At 42.2% G+C, this 22,254-nt stretch overlaps 1 protein-coding gene across 3 annotated transcripts in view; it reads right to left on the reverse strand.

The window, feature by feature from the left end:
• The window catches only part of KIAA0319 (KIAA0319 ortholog), a 75,832-nt gene that overhangs the window by 4,042 nt on the left and 49,536 nt on the right, over positions 1-22,254 (reverse strand). For all 3 annotated transcript variants that reach the window (XM_036870692.1, XM_036870691.1, XM_036870690.1), the window contains 11 exons: positions 20,723-20,951; positions 16,913-17,036; positions 16,139-16,271; positions 14,990-15,138; positions 13,376-13,527; positions 11,550-11,688; positions 10,718-10,877; positions 6,567-6,709; positions 4,754-4,876; positions 3,422-3,512; positions 1,537-1,628 (listed from right to left, as the gene is read on the reverse strand). In XM_036870692.1, the coding sequence (XP_036726587.1) occupies positions 1,537-1,628; positions 3,422-3,512; positions 4,754-4,876; positions 6,567-6,709; positions 10,718-10,877; positions 11,550-11,688; positions 13,376-13,527; positions 14,990-15,138; positions 16,139-16,271; positions 16,913-17,036; positions 20,723-20,951 (1,535 nt within the window). The remainder of the gene's footprint in view (positions 1-1,536; positions 1,629-3,421; positions 3,513-4,753; positions 4,877-6,566; positions 6,710-10,717; positions 10,878-11,549; positions 11,689-13,375; positions 13,528-14,989; positions 15,139-16,138; positions 16,272-16,912; positions 17,037-20,722; positions 20,952-22,254) is intronic.

Consider the following 22,254-nt stretch of genomic DNA (forward strand, 5'->3'; position numbering starts at 1 on the left):
TGGCGCCTACTAGCTCTGTTACTTGGGCAAGTTGCTGAACTTTTCTGTGCCTCAGTTTCCCTTTCTGTAAAATGGGTATAATCATAGAGCTGTTGGCAGGATCGGAATTCAGTGGTAAAGTGCATAGAATGGTACCTCCTACATAGTAAACATTAAGTACCTGCTAACTATTACTGTTGTTACTATTAGTCCACAGGTGAGATCACAAGGGTCTGAACTAGGGTGGTGGTGAGAACGATGAGGAAAGACGGCAAGAGATTAGGCAAGACGGAGTGGCTGGAGTGGGGACAAGGCATCCTGGACCAAGCACCAGTGTCTGAGGTTTAGAGCCTGGTAATGAGGAGCACAGGGGCACTGTGAGTAGAAACAAGACTGTCAGAAGCGGGGAGTGTATTTTAGGAGGCAGGTGGGTGAGACAATGCACCCAAAAGCACTTTGAGCTCTTAGGTGCAAAGTCTCTTTATAACACCTCTGATATTAATTATGTAATACAGATGGTGAGCACTTGATAAATGCATGCTATTATGTGGATTTCCTGAGAAGCTTCCCCTGCCAAAGGCCCGAACCACACTCTCCATACATGCTCAGTCATTCTGGCCCCTATGTTCCTACAGGGCATCGTCCGGCTTCTGTAGGACCCTGACTCTGGTGTAATTATCCTCCCCTGGGCTCTGAGTGCCCCAAGGCAGGCCCTGTGCTTCATTCTCCTCCCCATCTCCAGGGCCTAACTCAGGGTCTGTGCAGAGGGTAGATACGTGACATTTGCCGTGGACAACGTTCTGCATCTCACAACTTCGAAAGTGACTACAGCCCTCTGTAAGAATCAGTTTAGTCATCAATCCAGAATTATGACAAGTCCATAGAATCAGTGCTAAGCAGCCTCAGAGGGCCAGAGAAGGTTCCTTTAGTCTCCAAGAGTTAATAAGTGAGAATCAGAGAGTTAACTGAGGTGGGCAAGAGGTAGTTCTCAGCATGGGGATCAATTCATGCTGTGAACAAAGTCAATTTTTTGTAAAAGCTTTTGTGTCCATCTATACACATGGCTGATTAGCTAATGCAGATGCTGAAAAATGTTTGGTTTTGAATTCCAAATGTTATTTTGCGGCATTTTGTGGGTGGCAGACCTAAAGGGAACAGCGGTCAGAGATGAGCCAGGGTGAAACAGCATCACAGGCCCCACCCTCCAACCATGAGTAGAGAAAAGCCAGGCACTGGGGACACTTGTTTGAAAAGCAGTCTTCTTCCTGGGGTCATTTGTTTCGACCAATAATAGGCATTTCCTATCCCTCACCCATTCATGCCTCAAAGCACTTTGCCAAGATTTCATTGCGTGTATAATACAACTATCGCCTCCCAGGTAGCATATCCCCGGGATCGAAGTAGGTTGATTTTCTTCACAGAATCCCAGCCTCGCTCTTCCTCCCCGGTTAAAGCGCCCACTCCAGCCTGCTGTTCTCCCTTCACCTACGGTGACTCTCAGACACCTGGATCAAATAATGGAAAGGCACCAGGAAATCATCTTGGAGGCTGCCTTACCATATTTGGGCCTCAGCTCCATTCTTTCCTGGTCATCCATGTTATCCAGGATTGTGTACTTTGTTTTTTTCCTTATTTTAGTCCTTTTTCGTCTGAAAAGAACAAAGAAAAGGTCAACTCAGATTCTCAGAAAGGGTAACTAGGATCCAGGATTTAAAACACGTGGAGGACACCAAAGGAAATGTTTTGCCTTTAGAATTTATTACGTTCTATTAACTGGCATCCTTTATTAAGGATATGCATACACAGCCAGATCTGAGTTTGGTGAGTCTGGGGTACATCGTGCATCTTGAAGAAACACATGTCAGAGTAAGAACGGCCCTACTGCTATCACCCTCCTAACTGCAGGCTCTCACCTAATCCTCAGGCTGAGGTGCCAGGGACCTTCCCAGAAACTCTCAATACCTGTGTGTTGGCCTAGCAAGCTTTTCTCCATGAGTCATTCCTTCCTCATAAAAACCTGGATTAGCAAGTCTTCCCCTGAACCTATACTATTCTGAGACGTCCAAAGAGGCAGGAATGAAAAAGATGATGTAACTGGCAATCAGAAAAAAAACAACAGAAATTATAATAAATTCCCCCAAAGGAATAAGCAAGAACTCAGTCAACATATAAAAACAACTGGGCTGATCCTATGTACCTCATCCTATGCTTCAGGGGATAATTTGAAAATACACATCAACACTACGGTAAGATATGTAGAGAACAAACAAAGGCAATTTTCTGACAGCTTGGTGATTAACAGCATGGGCCTCTAACCCTGGGTTTACTCTCGGGGTGACTTTGAGATCATTTTTTTGTTACCTCTGTGATTCCATGTTCCCACCTGTAAAATGGGAGTAAGAATAGTCCCTTTCTCATAGGGTAGATAGGAGGACTAAATAAGATAATACACAGAAAGCACTTAGAACCATTCATCACAATGGCAGATACTTAATAAATGCTCACAGTCAATCACTCTCATCATCATCATCCTCATCTACTGGATACAAATGTCACAAAGCTGCAGAATTTTTAAAGCCAAGCACAGCAAGGTGACCATCATCCCAGATGGTTCTGGGAAAACTTAATGGGATGGAGGCCTCTAAATGTCTGTGCTCCCTTTCACCAGGCCTACCTTTGGGAAAATAACCACAAATAAAACTAAAAAAATTGATAAGTGATCTCTGAAAAATAACTATTATTATGGTATAACCATTATTTCTTTTTATCATGTCTTCTTTGGAGAGCATTTATAGAGTTCCATATAGGAAAAGTGGACCCAATGCTGTCTTCTAAGGACTTGAGTAATCACTGTTCCTACAAATCTCCTTATAGAGGGTCAAGCATGTGGTTATGGAAGGTTCGGACAACTAGGCGGCTCTGGGGCTTCTCAGCGGTCAGCTCCATGGGAAAAAAGAAGAAGGAAAAATCTAAAGCAAAACCTCTCTTTGGTGATAGTATTCACTTCGCTTAAAGTTTTGCATTTATGAAATAGAATTCAGGTAGATTAGATTGTTGCTTCACATACGTAAAATAATGTAAATCTACCGTTTGGATCAGTCTACTTCTATAACTCCTTTCTCTACCGAGGGCGGATTAGTCAGGCCACTTAGGTACTGTTCTAGTGAACATAATGCGACACTGATAGAAAAGAGCATTAGATTTGATACAGAATCACTGAATCTTCTAGAAAATATGAGAGCTGCAATGAAAAAAAGGCACATAAGCCTCGTGGGGGAGAATGCATTATAAAGTACTTTTAAAGTCGAGTTTCTCTTCATAAAAAGAGTGACTGTCAAACAGTTCAGCAGCTTCACAAACCCGAGCAAAAGCCGCTAAAACTGTCATATCACCTTCAATGTTGCGTCTTTATTTCAAAGACATAAGTAAGCGTGCCAGGTACCTCTTGCAGCAGCAGATGCAAAGCCAAGTTAAACCCCCTGTTAGCACGACAATAGTTAGAGCCAATGTTGTCACATAGAATACACTCCACTCTGAAAAACAAGAAAACCAGAGTGGACATGTTACATACCATTTGCAAAACAGCTTTATTTCAATGACTCACAATGAATATTTCTGAGTCCTTACAAGCAAAGCCATCTGCGGTGCTGCTACCACCTCGCCAGGCTGGTCGAGAGCTTAAGCAGGGTGAAATACAAATAAATCAAGAACAACTTAAAACCACCCGACTTTCATCCAACTGGTTCAGGGACCTCATGGAGCACATATTTCACACTGACCTGAGAACAGAATAATCTGAAAAAATAAATTCATCAGTTAAGAAGTAAGGCCTCTTAAACATCCATGAAAGTCACATCAAAATATTCATTCCAGAATCACAGAACCTCAAAACTAGCTCTGGCCTGGTTTGAATAAAGCAAGTAAAGTATTTGTATGGTCGCCTATGACATGAAGATGCTTTTCACAGAGCCAGACAGCCGCTCAGAAGCTACCTGATCTTCACTTCCCCCACACCTTGTGGAAATCCAAGGTAAAAAGTTCTGCACCAGCAACTCAGGAAGAGAGAAACCAATGGAGCAAAGACAAAAGGTTTACCTCTATTAAATGTTATACATGCTCCTTGGAATAACAATCCAAGGGCTGGCTATTTTCAAATTTTTATGTAGTAGAGAGTGGGAACATAATTTGGCAGTCAGCTCGTCCTAATTTTTCGGCCAATTATGTCCATCTACATCCCCAAGAAAACAAAATTACTCTTAGGAATAGACTGGCATTGAAATACAGTTCCCTCCTCAGAAGAGACTTAAGGGCACCAGCTTGGCCAGCTGAGGAGGTGGTTCCAATTTCTGGTGCCTGCTTGGGCAGACAGCCTGGAAGAATGGGCCAGTTTTCTTGTTCATCTGATTGCAGCCGGGTCCACACCAGGGACCACTTCACCAGAAGGTCATACTCAGCTCAAGCCAAGGCAGGTGCAATCTGGAAATGGGGACCAGGTAGCCCAAAGCAACCTTCTCAGCAATGCCAGCGATGGTTAGCCAAATCTGCTCTGCCAAGGTGAATCTCCGCATCGGGAAGTTTTACGAAAAGCCTTAAACACACCACCAAGGTGAACTGTGGGGGGATCTTAACCCATCACCACGTGAGCTCGTTCGCTTGGCTTCGGGTGAGAAAAGGGTTGAATTTACAGATGCAAAGCTAGGCAGATCTTTCTGACAGTTCAGAATGATTTGTCTGAAGGCTCCTCACCCAAAGCCACCAGCACACCAGGACTCACCACAGTTGCTTTCCCCATCCTGGATATAACGCTGGATCAGGTTCTCCATCCACAACTGCGAGCAAATGCAGCGCTTTGTGATGGGGTCACAGTGACCATGGCCAGAACACTTCAGGAGGCACCCTGCAAGGAGGCGAGTGGGGCAGAGGTCACCATGGAGAAAAGGGGCTCCCTGGCTTCAGCTGTGTCTTTTCATAGCATAGACCCTGAACAGAGGCATCTCGTTGAATCAAGAGACTCCTACACTATGAACAGGGGTCCCAGGGAAAGTCTCTCGAATCGACAATCTCATCTGGAAGCAAATGGCAGAAATATGCCAACACCTGCACTGTGAAACAAAAGCCTTAATCATGTAGCAGAAACGTAGCACCCTTTGGCTTAAGAAAGAGAAATTCTAAGAATTTATCCAGTGAAAACGACTGGGGATGTGCACAAAGATTTATCTACATTGCAGCATTATTTAAAATCAACCTGACGGTCTGTGAGTAGAGGATTGGTTGTATAAGTTGTGGAACATATCTAGGATGGAGTACTGTGAGGTCATGAATATGTTATTGAGGGATGAATTTTAAAAGATTCGAGAAAATGATCATAATATGATTTGAAGTTAAATACCAGATTAAAAAATTATATATCAAATTATCCTGATTGTATTACGTGTTTCTAGAGACGGGGGAACTAGAAGGAAAAACATCAAAATATTAACAAAAGTTATCTTCGGATGGTGGGAATTCTAGACTCTAGCATCTAAAGGATTATTCTAATTTTTTTGTCTTCTTGGATATTCCAAATTTCCTACAATAAATAAATATTACTTTTGTAGCTAGAAAAGAAGGAGTTCTTAAAAAATTAATTTACTCCATATTACAAAGAAAGTCAATTGTGGATAGGTATACATCTGAAACAAATTAAATTTTACTCCCCAAATGGTATCACAGGCCCCAGTGTCTATGAAATGACCCCTTTAACATAATAAGGGATTCATGTTCCTTGGAAGGTGGGGACAGAGACCTGGGATAAAGACCACATTTCCTTCCACACATATGAATGAGTTTGGTGCCAGGAAGAGGCGGCAGGCAAGCCACTAAGAAAAGCGGTGCCACTGGAGGGCACTTAAAAGCTATCTTAAATTTCCAAGAGTCTACATAACACCATGTTCACAACCTAAGGCACGATGTCCCAGGTCAATAAATTATATAAACATGGCTTTTCCAACCAATAACACTTACCTTTTAATACTGTTCTGACCATCTAAGTATGAAATCTCTGACAATGACCAGTATGAAAGAATATGGTTTTAAAAACAGACCATAACTGTTGTTTTTCTCCAGTTTCTCTCAAAGACAAAGCATAGTTGGCAAATGTATGTTGCAGGAAACCAGCTGGAGAAATAAATGCAAAACAAATCCCTGGATGCTAAAGCAAAGATGTCCACATGTCCTCTTTTTGTGCCAGTAAAACATAGCCACGATCAGCAAATCTGATTCTTTTAGAATATTCCCGTAGGGGTTGACATGGAGAAATTGGAAAGATGATGAAATATTGAACGTCATTCCTACTTAAGTCAAAAAAGACTATGAGACCTGGCTACTGTCCCGCCATATAGGAACCAAATCAAATTTCACCTCCTCCGAAAAATCTTTTCCTTTAACCTGGGTAGTTACGTATGTTTCTATAAGACTCCCATTGCATTTAATTGGATGGGATGTCTAGTCCAGTGGAATCCAATTCTGAATATACAACAATTAGGTATTTACATTACTTGAACTTTAAAAATAAAAATAAAAAAGAGTATTTCTGATAGGGGACATACCTGCTGTGTCAATCCTCAAGACTTTGAAAAGCAAGAAATCAGCCTTTTCCTTTGAGAGCCGCCTGTGCAGATCTCGGGCCACTTCCGCAGCTTTGAGGACCTTGAAAGGTGGCCCAGTCTGTACATAAAACACAATCACGGTGCTGCAGAGGAGACAGAGAGAGAGGCCAGCCGCACGGTTACTCAGTGACCAATGTGACACGTCCACTCCAGCCATCTGACCTGTGGGGCTGAGAAGACAGACGGCCACAGCTCTGCCGCTTGGCAAGGACATAGGGGTGTATTCTGAGGGCCAAGGGATTGATCGGTTTCTATTCACAAATAAAGGCTCTTTGGTCCCAGAGCTCAGCAGATGATAGATAGACCTTTGGATAAAAGGAGCAATGTATATGTGTGCACAAGCAGACATAACCACAAACAGAATTAGAACTTTCAGACACATCTTCATTTTTACCTTTTTGTTGAGATATAATACACTTACAATAAAAAGTCACCTTTTTTTTTTTTTTTTTGGCAGTGCTGTGCAGCTTGCAGGATCTCAGTTCCCAAACCAGTGATTGAACCTGGGGCCAAGGCAGTGAAAGCCCAGAATCCTAACCACTAGGCCACCAGGGAACTCCCAAAAGTCACCCTTCTGAAGTGTACAATTCAGTGGCCTTTAGTATATTCACAAAGTTGTGCAACCATCACCACCATCTAATTCCAGAACATTTCCATCATCACAGAAACTCCACACCCATTAACAGTCACCCCCATACCGCCCCCCAGCTCCTGCCAACCACTAATCTACTTTCTGTCTCTGTAGGTTTAATTATTCTGGGCTTTTGATATAAATGGAATATATATGAGGCATTTTGCATCTGGCTTCTTTCACTTAGCATGATGTTTTCAAAGCTCATCCAAGTTGTAGCATATATCAGTATTTCCCCCTCCTTTGAATTGCCAAATATTATTCCATTGTATGACTATATCTCATTTTATTTATCCACTCATCAGTCGGTGACATTTGGATTGTATCTACTTTTTGGCTATATGAATAATGCCACTGTGAATGTTCAAGTGCCAGATTTCTTTTTTCTTTTTTTTAACATCTTTATTGGAGTATAATTGCTTTACAATGGTGTGTTAGTTTCTGCTTTATACCAAAGTGAATCAGCTATACATATACATATATCCCCATATCTCCTCCCTCTTGAGTCTCCCACATGCCAGATTTCGTATGGACATATGTTTATCATTTCTCTTGGTTATATACCCAGGAGCAGAATGACTGGGTCGTATGGTAGCTCTACATTTAGCATTTTGAGGAACTGACAAACTGTTTTCCCCAGTGGCTACACCATTTACATTCCCACCAGCTACGTATGAGTGTTCCAGTTTTTCCATATACTTGTCAACATTTGTTATGGTCTGTCTTCTGGATTACAGCCATCCTGGTGGGTGTGAAGTGGTATCTCAATGTGATTTTGCAGTTCCCTAATAGCTAGTGATGCTGAGCATCTTTTCATGTGCTTATTGGCATTTGTATATTTTCTTTGGAGAGATTTTATTCAAATCTGTATTAGTTTCCAAATGTTGCCATAAAAATGTACCACAAACTGGGTGGCTTAACACAACAGAAATTTATTCTCCCACAGTGTTAGAGGCTAGAATTCCAAAATCAAGGTGTTGGTAGGACCATCCTCTCTGAAGGCTCCAGGGGAGAATCTGCTCCATGCCTTTCCCTTAGCTTCTGCTGTTGCTGGCAATCCTTGGCGTTCTGTGGCTTGTAGACACATCACTCCAATCTCTACCTCCAGTATCACATGGCAGGCTCCCTGTGTGTCTGTCTCTGTGTCTCTTTTCTTATAAGGACACAGTCACGTTGGATTAAGGGTCCACCCTACTCCAGTATGACCTCATCTTAACTAATTCCATCTGCAATGACTATTTCAAATAAGGACACATTCACAGGTCCTAGGGGTTAGGGCAGAACATATCTTTTGGGGAGACACCATTCAACCTACAAGTGTTTTTATCAAAAAAGAATTTGTCAAATGCTTTTTCATGTGTATTAGGATGATCATACAGTTTTTGTCCATATGGTTTACTATATGTACTGATTTTCATGTGTTTACTCACCCTTGCATTGCTGGGATAAATCCCACTTGGCCATAGTGTATAATCCTTTTAAATATTTCTGGATGGATCCAGCAATTCCACTCCTGGGCATATGTCCAAAGGAAATGAAAACAGGATATGGAAGAGATATATGCACTCCCATGTTTAGTGCAGCATTATTCACAATAGCCAAGATATGGAAGTAACCTAAGTGTCCATCAGTGGATGAACGGATAAGGAAAATGTGTTATATATACATAATGGAATATTATTCAGCCACGAGAAAGAAGGAAATCCTGCCATTTGCAACAACATGAATGGACCTTGAGGGCATTACGCTAAGTGAAATAAGCCAGACAGAGAAAGACAAACACTACATATCAGTTATATGTGGAATCTAAATAAGCCAAACTCATAAAAACAGAAAGTAGAATGGTGGTTACCAGGACTGAGGGTAGGGGGTGAGGAACTGGGGAGATGTTTAAGGGTAGAAACTTGCAACCAATAGATAAATAAGTCCTGGAGATCTAATGCACAGCATAGCGATTATAGACAACAATACTGTATTATAAAGTCAATGTTGCTAAGAGACTAGATCTCTTGCACACGCACTAGATCCCACCACAAAAAAGAAATGATAATTTTGTGACATGATAGAGGTGTTAGCTAACTCTAGGTGGTAATCAATTGCAATATATAAACATACAAAATCAACATGTTGTACACCTTAAATTTACACAATGTTATATGTCAATTATAGCGCAGTAAAATAAATAATATGTTGCTGGATGCAGATAATATTTTGTTGAATTTTTTTGCTTCTATATTCATAAGGCATATTGGTCTGTAATTGTGTGTGTGTGGGGAGGGGGGAGAGAGAGAGAGATATCTTTGTCTAGTTTTGCTATCAGAGTAAAACTGGCCTCATAGAATGAGTTGGGAAGTGTTCCCTCCTCTTCTATGTTTTGGAAGAGTTTGTGACCGTGGTGCTAAATCTTTAAACATTTTGTAGAATTCACTAGTGAAGTCATCTGGTCCTAGTTTTTGTGGGAAGTTTTTTGATTCAATCTCTTCACTTATTATAGGTCTATTAAAATGTATTATTTCTTCTTGAGTCAGTTTTTATAGTTGTGACTTTCTAGAACTTTGTCCACTTAATTTAGGTTAACTAATTTGTTGACATATAATTGTTCATAGTATAAGCCTTTTCATTTCTATAAGGCTGGTAGTGATATCCCTTTTCATTCCAGATGTCAGCAGTTTGAGTCTTCTCTCTTTTTCTTGGTCATTCTAGCTAAAGCTTTATCGATTTTGTGGATCTTTCAAAGAAACAACTTTTGGTTTTATTGATTTTCAGATGTGTTTGGTTCAGTGTTTGATATAAGAAAGGGCAAATGTATGATCCATTTTAGAAAGAGTTCCATAAAAACATAACTAGTATTTTTAATTTATTATTTTTCTAAGTAAATTTCAGTTATCTGAAAAGCAAACCTAAACAGAATAGCTGACAATAAGGGGCAGGTGGATTTACTGTGAAGAGTAGGTTTTTATTCCCATATTCTGTCTCTCTGTCTCTCTCTCTCTCCTCATCCCACTTCACTGTTCATAGGTTGGATGAGAGTCTTTTAAAAACTCAATTAAAATTGTAAACCTTATAAGAAATCAAGGAAGAGGTTGAACCTTATAGACCCTCAGAAGACAGCAATGGTAACCCATAATCCTCTCACACTGAGAAGTCTCAGCCCCCAAACACGGGGCAGGGATGAAGTCTGGCTGTGAAGCATCCCCCGTGCGTGCCCCAGACCATGCGCACGCCCTCTGATGATACCAGAACTAAAACCCAGGTCTCTCTGATGTTCCCTATGCCTTCATTCAGAACATTCTCAATCAACAAACATTTACCGAGACATGTGGGAAGGTACCTATAATGATGTTGTCCTTACTGCTTCCCTTGGAGAAAAAAAAAGAATATGAATGGGATAAACATGCGTGCAAAGACACAGAACAAGAGAGGAAATGACGAGCTTCAGGCTGGACTGTGCAGTTCTTACCTGAGATCCGAGTGGGCCTGAATCTTCTGAACCTTGACGTCGGAGTCCAGCACATTCAGCAGCACCGCCAGCTGCCTCACAAGGGTGTCCTTCTGCTGTTCCGTCAGCTGCCCAACGCCAACCTGCAGGATCAGCTCCACCAGGCCGCTCTTCTTCGGGTCTGGGGAAATGAGAAGACATGGGCTTTCCACCTGGAAACCCTAGGCTTGATAATAGGAGGAGCAAGGCCTGCACAATAGTTAAAGAGCTTTAAATGACCCCTGTGTAATTTCTACGCTTAGGTTCTAGGGCTCAGGTCAATTCTTCCAAGTACCACAGGGGCCACTATCCGAGAGTACTTCTTCCTTCTTTTATATCAGCTTGCTGTCTATTAATTTTTCTCCAGATGATAAGGAGGTGTGCCTAATCTGCCTCTGGGCTCACGTGAAATTCTGGGACCTCACACACCTCCTCGGGCCTGGTAAGAGAACTATGTCTCCGAGCGCTGCGGGCCCGGCCCAGTTTATGCCGGGGGTCGGTGTGGCCACCTTGCTGGAGTTGCCCTCTTTGCGCTCCCAAGAATGAAGGCCTCGTGTCCACCTCACATTAGGTCTTTGTCTTCTGGCAGGAAAACCAAAGTGACCAGGGAGTCCTGCTGCCAGATCCAATTCTCCCTAATGAGTTAGGAGGCTGGATCTGTTTGGGGATCGATAACCACAGGCAGAGAAAACCTCAAAGTGGGCCCAGCTTCCCACACTGTCACCTGCAAGGAGCCCCAAAGGCTGACCCCTCCCCCCAACCCCCGCTCAGAGACCAGCCCCACAAACCCAGGCCCGGAAGCCTGTGAGCGCACCTGGCTGCACTTCCACGGTGGCAGTGTCCATATCAGAGGCGCCCTGACCGTCAGCGACTCGCAGGTGGAAAGTGTAGACCCCTTCCACCAGGTTGGTGAGCTGCAGGGCCATGCTGTGGTCAGAGCCATCCATGACATCCTGAGAAATAACCCAGTTCACGATTCAGTAGTCAGCTCCCAACCTGGGCCTCTGTTGATCCCAAACCTCGGGGTCCCGTCTTTGTCACACATGCATGATTCTAAGGGGCAGGCTGAAGAGGAAGCAAGGTGGTGGGTTAGTGAAGGTCCGGGTAATCCTCAGCGTCTCTTCCACTTTTAAAGCGCCAGGAGGCACAATCCTCAGACAGGACTTTGTGAGCCGAGCTGCTTCCCAAGGGCTCTCTAGGAATTACCAAATTCCACCCAACAAGAGGGGGAAACCACTGAAATTAGGGCAGAGACCCGGAGGGTGAAGCGCTCTCTTTGAAGAGTTTTCTGGGTCTTATTTTCAAAGAGTTTTACAATGCTCTCATCTTGGGTTTCCTCATGGTGTATCAGGTTCACCTTCTCAAATGACCCAAGAGCCTGAGTAGCAACATCTCTGCTCAAAGAATTCGAGAAGAATCTCCCAGACCCTCTCTCTGAACTTGCTAACAGAAGAGGGTGGTAACAAATGATAACAAGGGCTCTGATCAGAGAGCTGTTATAATTACACTTAGAAGCTAACCCACCAACTGGCTGAACAGTATTCATTCCAGAGTTACTTTAGAAATTATAAAGCATTTTCAGTTCTTTCCCTGGGACCACTCCTTCAGTACATCTCCAAGAGTAAATTTGCATCTCTCAAGTCCTTAGCAACAGCAGGAATGAAGATGTACCTAAATTTACAGCCTAAGAGGGAGAGTGATCTAATGGGGAAAAAGGCCTGCCAGGAGCTAAAAACCTAGGTCTATCTGGTTTGACTAAGGATGAGTTAGTTGACCTTGGCCAAGTCACTTTCCAGCCCTGCATCTCATTCTCTGTACTTAGGAGATGGGAAGAGCAATCCTCGATCTATTGACCTATCTGGTACAATGTTGAGGAAAAGGAAAGAATCCATTTGGACCAAAATAGGAACAATGGGGGAGCTAAGGAGCAGAATGAGTCCCATGAGAAGATGTGGCTTCAAAGTTCCTCCAGGCTATGGTTTCTGACCCTATGCAAAGTCTGGGCAAGGAAAAAGTCGGAAGGGACTTCAGATTTGTTTAAACTGAAGAGCAGCCTGCTGCCTCCAGCCCTCAGAAGAAACCTAGAAGCATAAACACCTTAGTGGGGACCATGGAAAGGGAGATGAGGTCATAACAGAGATATTGCTATGAAGTTAGCTGTGTTCCCTCATCTGTTGAAGCCCTAATCCCCCAATGTGTCTCTATTTGAGATAAGGTCTATTAAGAGGTAATTTAAAAAAAAAAAAAAAAAAGAGGTAATTAAGGTTAAATGAGGTCATAGGGTGGGGTCCTGATCCCATAGGATTAGTGTCCTTATAAGAAGAAACACCCAAGAGCCCTCTCTCTCCCCCTCCCCTCCCCTCCCCTCTCTCCTCTCTCTCTCCCGCCACCCGCAACCCCTGCCCTACCCCTGTGAGGACACAGCAAGAAGGCAGCTGTCTGAGAACCAGGAAGAGAGCTCTCATCTGGAACCAAACTGGCTAGCACCTTGATCTTGGACTTCGCAGCCTCCAGAACTGGAAGAACACAAATATCTGTTGTTTAAGCCACCCCGTCTATGCTATTTTGCTATGCAGCCCTAGCAAACTAATACAGACGTAATGATTAGTGGTCCAGGGGCAATTCTCTTCAAGTACTCACTCCAGCTGCTGGACTCTGGCCGTCCCGGATCCACAGATAGGACACAATTCCTTGGTCATCAGTAGACTTTGAACCATCCAAAGTAATGGAGTTATTGGGAAGCACAAGAACATGTCTGCCACCAGCCTGGGCTCTGGGAGGACTATTATTTTCTAAGTCAAATATAGCAGAAATGAAAGCAAAGAAATTGATTTAAAACACTTGTTATAGAAGTGTATCACAAACTATCCATGACTATTCCATCTTGCAGATATGTAGATTTAAAATATCCAGAAAGCATCATTTCCTGCCCCAAATACCCATTAGATAATATACAGACTTTCTTAAAGTTCTTTTTGCACTTAGCTAGTTGTAATTTGGCAGCCTATATGCTGGACAGTTTTCTATTATCATTACAGTTTTTTCTCTTTTTGAAAAAGAGAAATCATGATCTTACTTACGTTCAGGGTCTGGAAAATGAAAATATTTTGGTTTAGAATATGCTATGGATTATTTTGTACTGGTCCACACTATCTGGCCACAGAAATATTTTTGTCTCTAACAGTGGCAAATCTTGCTTGTCTAAGTAAATTGAAGAAGGAAGATTCAGGGCTGTGGGGAGAATCTGGCACTGAGGAGGCTTAATTCCATTGTCGATACAGGGAAAGGCTAGAAAGAATAGAAATAGACTGGCAGTAAATTGAGTAAGCCCCAAAATCCTTCTATAAAAAACAATATCTAGACCCTATCGAGCTTCAAAACTGGAACTTACGACAACCACCCCCTTTTATGCACGTGTCCCCATACTCTCTCTACTATTATATACGGCTGAAAACTTCCATAATAAAATGTTTGAAAAAAACTCAAATCGATGTCACTGTGCTGATAAAATTGTTTCATCCTTTCCCAACTGCCCAGCAAATAAAGTCCAAACTCCTCGGCATGACACACGACACATACAATCCCTCAAGGCTGAGCTTCTGCCTTTGTCTCAGCCACCCTCCCCAATGAACTGACACTCTTGCTGGTCCGTAATACTGGGGAATGGATTTTCCCATCCAGCCATGCTCTTTTACACCACTGATCTTCAATGCATCATAATCATTTATTCATTCACTGAAGTAACCAACATCTTTGATTTGCCATGAGTCTAGCACTGTGCCAATGGAAGAGACAGAAATATCTGAAACAAAGGTCTTTAACCAGCTCACGGTCAAACGGAAAAGAAAAAAGAGACAAGTACATAAAGCAGCATGTCATAAGACTGGACCACACATTTCATATTAAGAAACAACATGGAATTTGAAACCATCTCTGCTCTTAGATTTCCAAGGAAGAGAGAAAGCAAAGCATCACGTGGTCACTAGGACGTGGGGCTTTAGTTGCCAGTAGTCACAGAAGGAGAATGAAGCTATTAGGACACACACTCCACAAACAAAAGGAAATGCTGTGGACGTGGACGGAAGAAGAGTGACCTTTGCTTGGCCAAGCAGAGTTCGGTATCTGCTATAGCCAATAAGCAAACACTAACGTTTCCGGATAACCATGGCCTGGCTTAGGGTCTGTGAGACTGAGAAGCAGAAGGGGCCCAACCTCCTCCACCGGCAGATCCACCTGCCCTCTGCCTTGACTCACCCTTCCTCACGGTCACGCTGAGGGTGGTCGTGCTGCTTAGTCCCTGCTGGTCTTTCACCGCTAAACGGAAGTGGTAGGTACCCACCTGAAGACCGCTTACTTTGGCTATAGCTTTGTCGATGTTTTCCATCTCCACTGTGCTGGGGCCTCTATGAAACAGGACAGTCATTAACAAAAGGCAGGGGGCATGGGATTCTGACGACGGCAGGTATGTTGTTTGTGTCCTTATATATGCTTCTTTTCACAGCAATAATATATACCATCTAGAGAATTCTAAGATAATTTTTTATTCATTTAGATTCTCTAGTTCTATGTAAGAGTCACAAGTTAAAGCCTATTTCAGACAGAGGCTGCTGGATTCCTGGGAAGAGGATTTTGGAGTCTTCAGTTTTTTAAAATTGAACTGTCAGTGAAATGATCAGAATGGAGCCTTATAAACTATTCCTGTTTCTCCTTTGAATAAAATCAGCTGAAATCTTCAGTTATCTTTCGAGAGAGTGTGGAGGAGGAGAGAATGAGCCAGGTAATTGATCTCCTAAAAGAGGAATTATTCAATACAGCGGAGTCGTGAAGATCGTGGGCTTTGTAGTCAGGAAGACCCAGGATTGAGCCTCAGCTCTGGGCAACCGGACACCTGTGACTCACTCATCTCTGCAAGCCTCAGTTTCTTCACCTTTAAAATGGGAATAATATTATCATTTACCTCTTAAGAACTGACCTAGGATTCCATGAGATTAAGCATGTATAGCACAGAAAATGTTGGAGGATAAAGGAATCCCCTTGAACTCTGCACTTCTGTTGTCTACAGTCACTGCACATGGTTTGAGTGAGTGTAGACTGGGGGGCCTCATGAGGACCCCAGGTTCCCCTGCACCTCTTCTGTCATGAAGCTCACCTCACACCAAGACGGCCCTGCCCACCTGCCCCAGCTCCACCTCTCTCCACTGTCAAGGAACATCCATCTTGTCCATCCACACCTGATACAGAATCCAATCAATAGTTCCCTGGCCACTTCTAGAGATGTGCTTAAATACTGACTCCTCAACAATCTCAAGCTGATTGTTTAATGTAGACCCTCCAGAGCAGGGGTAATATTAGCACTCATCCAGGGTGTGAACCCAGCACTCAGTGATGAGATGGGCTCACTACCTGACATGCTCCCAGTGGTAGAAAACAATGCCATGGTCATCACTGCTCCTGCTCCCATCCAGGGTGGTGCTTTCCACTGGGAAGACCAGCTCCTGATCCGGGCCGGCGACAGCCATCGGAGGCCTGTTGTTTTCTAGAATTATAGAAACGGTGTGAAGAAATATTATCTCTTTACATTCAGTCTGCCATCCCCTGATTTCTTGATTTAAGCCAATTACTCATATTCAGCTCAGGCAGCTACTAGAGCATGCCCTGTCCTTTGGGAATCCTGGGGTGAAACGCTGCAGTCTCCTACCTGACCCAGGAGTTAAAAATTCTAAGTTTGAGATGGGGGTTACAGGCAGCAAGAAATACTATTCCCTAATATGTACAGCTTTGGTTTCTTTAAAAGACCTTAAAAGTCATGGAGTGGAACTGGAGTTAATCCCCCAATGTCTGGCCACAAGCCATCTGAGTATCAAGCCACACATAACTACCAGCCTCTTCAAGAATGCCCTAGAGCTTTGCAGCAGAGTGGGGCATGGCATCAGAGCCCAAAGTGACTCTAGAGATAGCTCTCATTTTGTCCCTCATGCCATGGTTTGGAGACACAGCCAGGACATAATTCAGAACCACAAAAGCAAATTGCCTTGATATTAAGATTCAGCTCCTGCAGCCCTGATTTCTTGATAGTTCAAAGATTGAGGGAATTTGTACCAAATTTGGCTGCTCTGAAGCCCAGATGTCATTTCTGTTTTAATCTCTGGGGCTAAATCCCTTTCCCATCTCACCTACCAGGCTGGACAATCACAGTGACCACAGCTGTGGATTGCTGCCTTGAAGAATCTGTTACCATCAGCTGAAATGTATAATCTCCTTCCTTCATTGCAGACAAATGAAGGTACGGTGTCTCTACTCCCTAAGTAACAGCAAATACAAAAATGAAAAAGAAAAAATAATATTAAAGAAGCACAAGTAATTAGCATGACATAATGAAAAACTAGTGATTTTACTAAATGTGGAGATCCTGCTTTAAAAAAAAAAGTGCATGTCCCAGGAAAATGGGATCTAAAGTCCATTGTATATCCTCAGATGCTCTTGAAAGAATACAAATGAACATGGCCTTTTTGGAAGACAATGTGGCAGCATCCATTCAAATGTTAAAAGAACATGCTCTTCAACCCAGAATTTCTACTGAGTATCTACACTAGAGAAATGCCCACATGTGTAATTATGGAGATTCGCCCATAGGTGCTGACTGAGGCATTGCCTATGACACCAAAAAATAATGGAAACAATCTAAACAATCATCAACAGGGGAATGGCCAAACCCACCACAATACACTGTGGGATGCTAGCTGAAAAAAAAGAAGTTTAAAAGAATAAAGTAGATTTATAAAGAATAAAGTGGAAAGATGTCACAGACATATTATGAAGCAAAAAAAGAAATCTGTGAAACAATGGATACAGCATGATAGATATTTGCTACATGCACATATACATGTATGCAAACACATAGAGGAGACTCTGTATGCACACACATTAAACTCATAAAAGTAATTATCTTGAGTAAAGCGACTTGGATGAGGTCAAGGTGTATTTTCACTTTATCAGAATTTGAGTTTGTTTTTAACCACAGGAAGTAATTAATGTATTACTTTTATAATCAAAAATATATTTTGTTATTTTTCTCCATTTATTGTTATCTTTTGAATTGAATTTTTTGCATGTATTTCTTTTTTAAAAATTTTTACTGAAGTATAGTTGATTTAAAATGTTTCAGGTGTATAGCAAAGTGATTAAGTTATATATATATGTGTATATATATATATATATATTCTTTCTCAGATTCTTTTCCATTATAGGTTATTACCAGATATTGAATATAGTTCCCTGTGCTATACAGTAAGTCCTTGTTGTAAAAATAAATTTTTTAAATGCTAGGACAACAAAACTTTTCAATAAGGCATTTTTTCAGTTGAGTATATAGTAGTTAGCTACTTATTGCCTACAGGTTAATACCCTTTCATTTTGTTGCTGCTCTGTTGTTGGTAATATTTCCAGTTATTGCTTATGTTTGAAGTTCATGGCATCCTGAAAAGGATTTTTAACTTTAAGTCCTATTATAATTTATTTACTTTCACAGATCCCAAGATTGTCTAAAGATAAATGTATCTGTGTTTTATTTATTTATTTATTTATTTTTGGCTGTGTTGGGTCTTCGTTGCTGCGCGCAGGCTTTCTCTAGTTGTGGTGAGCGGGGGCTACTCTTCGTTGCCGTGCGAGGGCTTCTCATTGCGGTGGCTTCTCTTGTCGCGGAGCACGGGCTCTAGGCGCGCGGGCTTAGTTGTGGCATGTGGGCTCAGTAGCTGTGACACATGGGCTGCAGAGCACAGGCTCAGTAGTTGTGGTTCACGGGCTTAGTTGCTCTGCGGCATGTGGGATCTTCCCGGACCAGGGCTCGAACCCGTGTCCCCTGCATTGGCAGGCGGGTTCTCTCTTTTTTTTTTTTTTTAATAAATTTATTTATTTATTTATTTATTTTTGGCTGTGTTGGGTCCTCGTTTCTGTGCGAGGGCTTTCCCTAGTTGCGGCGAGTGGGGGCCACCCCTCATCGCGGTGCGCGGGCCTCTCACTATTGCGGCCTCTCTTGTTGTGGAGCACATATGCTCCAGACGTGCAGGCTCAGTAGTTGTGGCTCACGGGCCTAGTTGCTCTGCGGCATGTGGGATCCTCCCAGACCAGGGCTTGAACCCACGTCCCCCGCACTGGCAGGCAGACTCTCAACCACTGCGCCACCAGGGAAGCCCGGCAGGCGGACTCTTAACCACTGTGTCACCTGGGAAGTCCCTGTGGGTGTGTGTTTTAGAGTTTTAATGGAAAATTTGAAAAAAAAATGGATAGAAAATCAAGTGTGTTATCACAAAGGGAACTTCTGAAATTTGAAATGCATTCTTTTAAGAACTTAAAAAAAGGGCTTTTCCCTACTATGACTCAATAGAGCAAAGTACTTTTTTCTGAAGAACTCTATAAAGTATAATTTCCTAGTAATATGTGCCTCAAAATTAATATGGTTACATGAATGCTTATGCACACAATAAAAAGGAATCTTGTGGCTAATGCGAACTGAGCAGATTAATTCACTGAGAGCCTCAAAACAGCCATATGATTCAGGTAGCTGCACAGGCTTCAGTGACCTTCAGTGACCTCCCCAGCACAGAGCAGAGCCTCTGCAGCTTGCCTTGACGATTTTTAGACTAGTGTAAGAGAGGCTGGTTTAAGAGCTGATCTTTGCGATTGCCCCAATTCATAAAAAGCATCACCCCTTTTGACATCTTATCAATCAATCACAAGGCAGTGACACTGTTACTGTGGATAATCTGAGAGTGTCTGCAGCAGGTGGGCAGGTGTTCAGAGCAGCGAGGCTAGGTCTGCAGTCCAGCACTAGTGACTTCCTTTGGATACATGTCCATTAGACTTGGATGCACTGGGGCATTAGCTCTGGGCACATACTTCCCAGTAATTAGGGAAAGAAAATTTGGAATATTTTTTAACTGAGAAAATACAAAATACCCATCTTCCTGTTTGTATCCAAACCCCACCAAATGCGAATTTTTAACCCAACAGAAGCAAACATAGCATTTGCCACAACTCTTAGGTAGAGACGAACTCTATACCAAGTGCTCTCCAAGGGTATCTAGAGGACTCATGGCTCTTTCAAGACCCATGCATCCAACCAGTCATTTTTAATTCATCATAATCACAAAGCACTTTCCAGAAATATCGAAAAGTAAAGTAGGTCAGTTTTCATGGAATATCTGACTTCACCATAAACACTAATGAGAAATTTGTCTTGGACTGGTGAGACGGAGTTTGAAGGAGAAGAGGAAGATGGTAATGTAAGGTACTATCTTTCTTCCATTCAACTCTTAAATAATAACATAACTTCAAAAATACCAAGCTGGTTAGTTCTGGCCATCACCAGAAGAAGTAGAATAAGCAAACAGCTCACACATACTCACGCATACAAGTACAGCAATGTTTCAAGGTTATTATGTCTTTAGACAGATATATTCACAATCTGAACAAATCAAAAGGTAAATACAAAAAGATCTTAACAAGAGAACACTGGATCCAGAAAAGGTAACATGCAGTTTCTAAAAATAGGGGAAACAAAATAAAAAGGAATTTTCTGATAATGAGGTTTAGATTAGATTATTCCTAAGGTTTATCCTAATACTAAAATAATACTTCTGTAGCAAATGTTGGGTCAGACTTTTCCCAAACTAACCTCAAGGTCAAGTTGTCTGTATAGGAGCTGCTTAGTTGCTATCCTGGGCTTATATAGAGTGGGTGAAGGAAAGTGACATAAATTTGGAAGATTTGTGAGTTTAGCTGTTCTTCTAATAGTTGTAATATATCAGACAACTTTATAAAACATATTTTCTGAATTTAGCTGCCCCCTTGTACCAATATTTTAGATAGATAGATAGATAGATAGATAGAGAGTTGGATGAATGGATGGATGGATGGATGGATGGATGGATGGACAGATGAACACATAGATAGACAAATAAAAGTCTGAAGGCAGGATGGAGAACTCACCTGCATGGCCACCTCTTTGCTCTCACTCCCGGGCCCCAGGGACCACTCATAGAGGACAATCTGGTGATCATCACTGCTCTGGTTTCCATTCAAAGTGATGGAGTTTTGGGGCAAAGTTATGGTCTGATTTGGTCCCGCATTGGCAACTGGTGGATGGTCCACAGCACTGTTGACTATTAGGGCTGCTGTTGTGGAGCTAATGGCTCCATCTGAGTCTGTAACAGTCAATCTATGAAAAGGAGAGGAAGCTATTACACTGCATGAATATGCCAAATTTCAAGGCAAGTGGTCAATTTAGTCTGCCTATGGTACATTTCTCAGAACAACTGAGAGCAGGTGTAAATAGAAATTTGGGGATGAAGCTGAGGAAAGAACAGAGACCTGAGGCTATATTTTTTCTTTGTTGCTGTTGATATTCTTTATTTTTAGCTAGTAATATATTCACATGATAGAGTTTTATTTTACATGGGTTTCTCATTATTCTTTGAGATGCTGGATGAAGAAACCATCCTCAGCCAACACAGAAGCCTCTCTCTACCACCTGAGACTCAAAATGTATCAGCTTTAAGTCCTGCCTTCAGGCCTGAGCATGTAGAGACAGCAAATCACTCCTGAATTTTCAGCTACAAAGCTTTTTAATTTTCTCATTCTTTTCTAGAGGACTTAATGTTAAGTGTTTTCAGGACACTCCTTGCAAAGCAATTTTAGGATTAAGCACTTTGAAATACAAACGATACTCTGCCTACACAAACAACACAGAGAGCTGCACTGACCCTCCTGTAGTAAACTCATTGGTGATGTGGCAACTGGATCAGTGAAATAAGGTCACTTCATTCTTCTGGGGCCAAGATTTAGTTTGGAGCAGCAATGCATGTGTAACAGGTGTAAATAGGAATATGAGAATGAAGCTCTGGAAAGAACACAGGCCTTATTTGTAGGTAAGGTACCTGTACAGGGGGCCCCCGTATTCTGGGCCTCTATCCCACATACTCTATACAACCAAGGTCCAAACTCCAGTTCTCGCTCTGACAGCAAACCAAACACCTAAGGTCCTTCCTCCTCAACCAGGCTGAGTCAGGACACATTCTGGGCCTCTAAGGGAATTTCTTCCTAGTAAAATGGGGTTAGCAGTAGGCCTGCCTTGGGACTTCCCTGGCGGTCCAGTGGTTAAGATTCCATGCTCCCAGTGCAGGGGGCACAGGTTTGATCCCTGGTTGGGGAACTAAAAAAAACAAACAAACAACGACAAAAAAACAAAGTAGGCCTGTCTCGATGAGACGGGTAAAGAGTCATTAAATTAAAATTAATCAAAAGAACCTCATAAAGTGGCATTTCACTGTATATAAATTTTACCCCAATAAATAAGTAAAGTGCTATAGAAAGACTTTTAAAAATAACTTTTCTGAAGTCCCCTTAGACTTTTATGTCATAAAGTTTCCACAAGTTTACCTTAGCAAAACCCTCAGATAAGAAGTAGACAATAATTTGGCAACATATATCAAACTCCTTAAAAACATACAGGCCTCTGACCC

The sequence above is a fragment of the Balaenoptera musculus genome, chromosome 11 (assembly GCF_009873245.2).
Source record: "Balaenoptera musculus isolate JJ_BM4_2016_0621 chromosome 11, mBalMus1.pri.v3, whole genome shotgun sequence".
In the NCBI taxonomy this organism is placed as follows: Eukaryota; Metazoa; Chordata; class Mammalia; order Artiodactyla; family Balaenopteridae; genus Balaenoptera; species Balaenoptera musculus.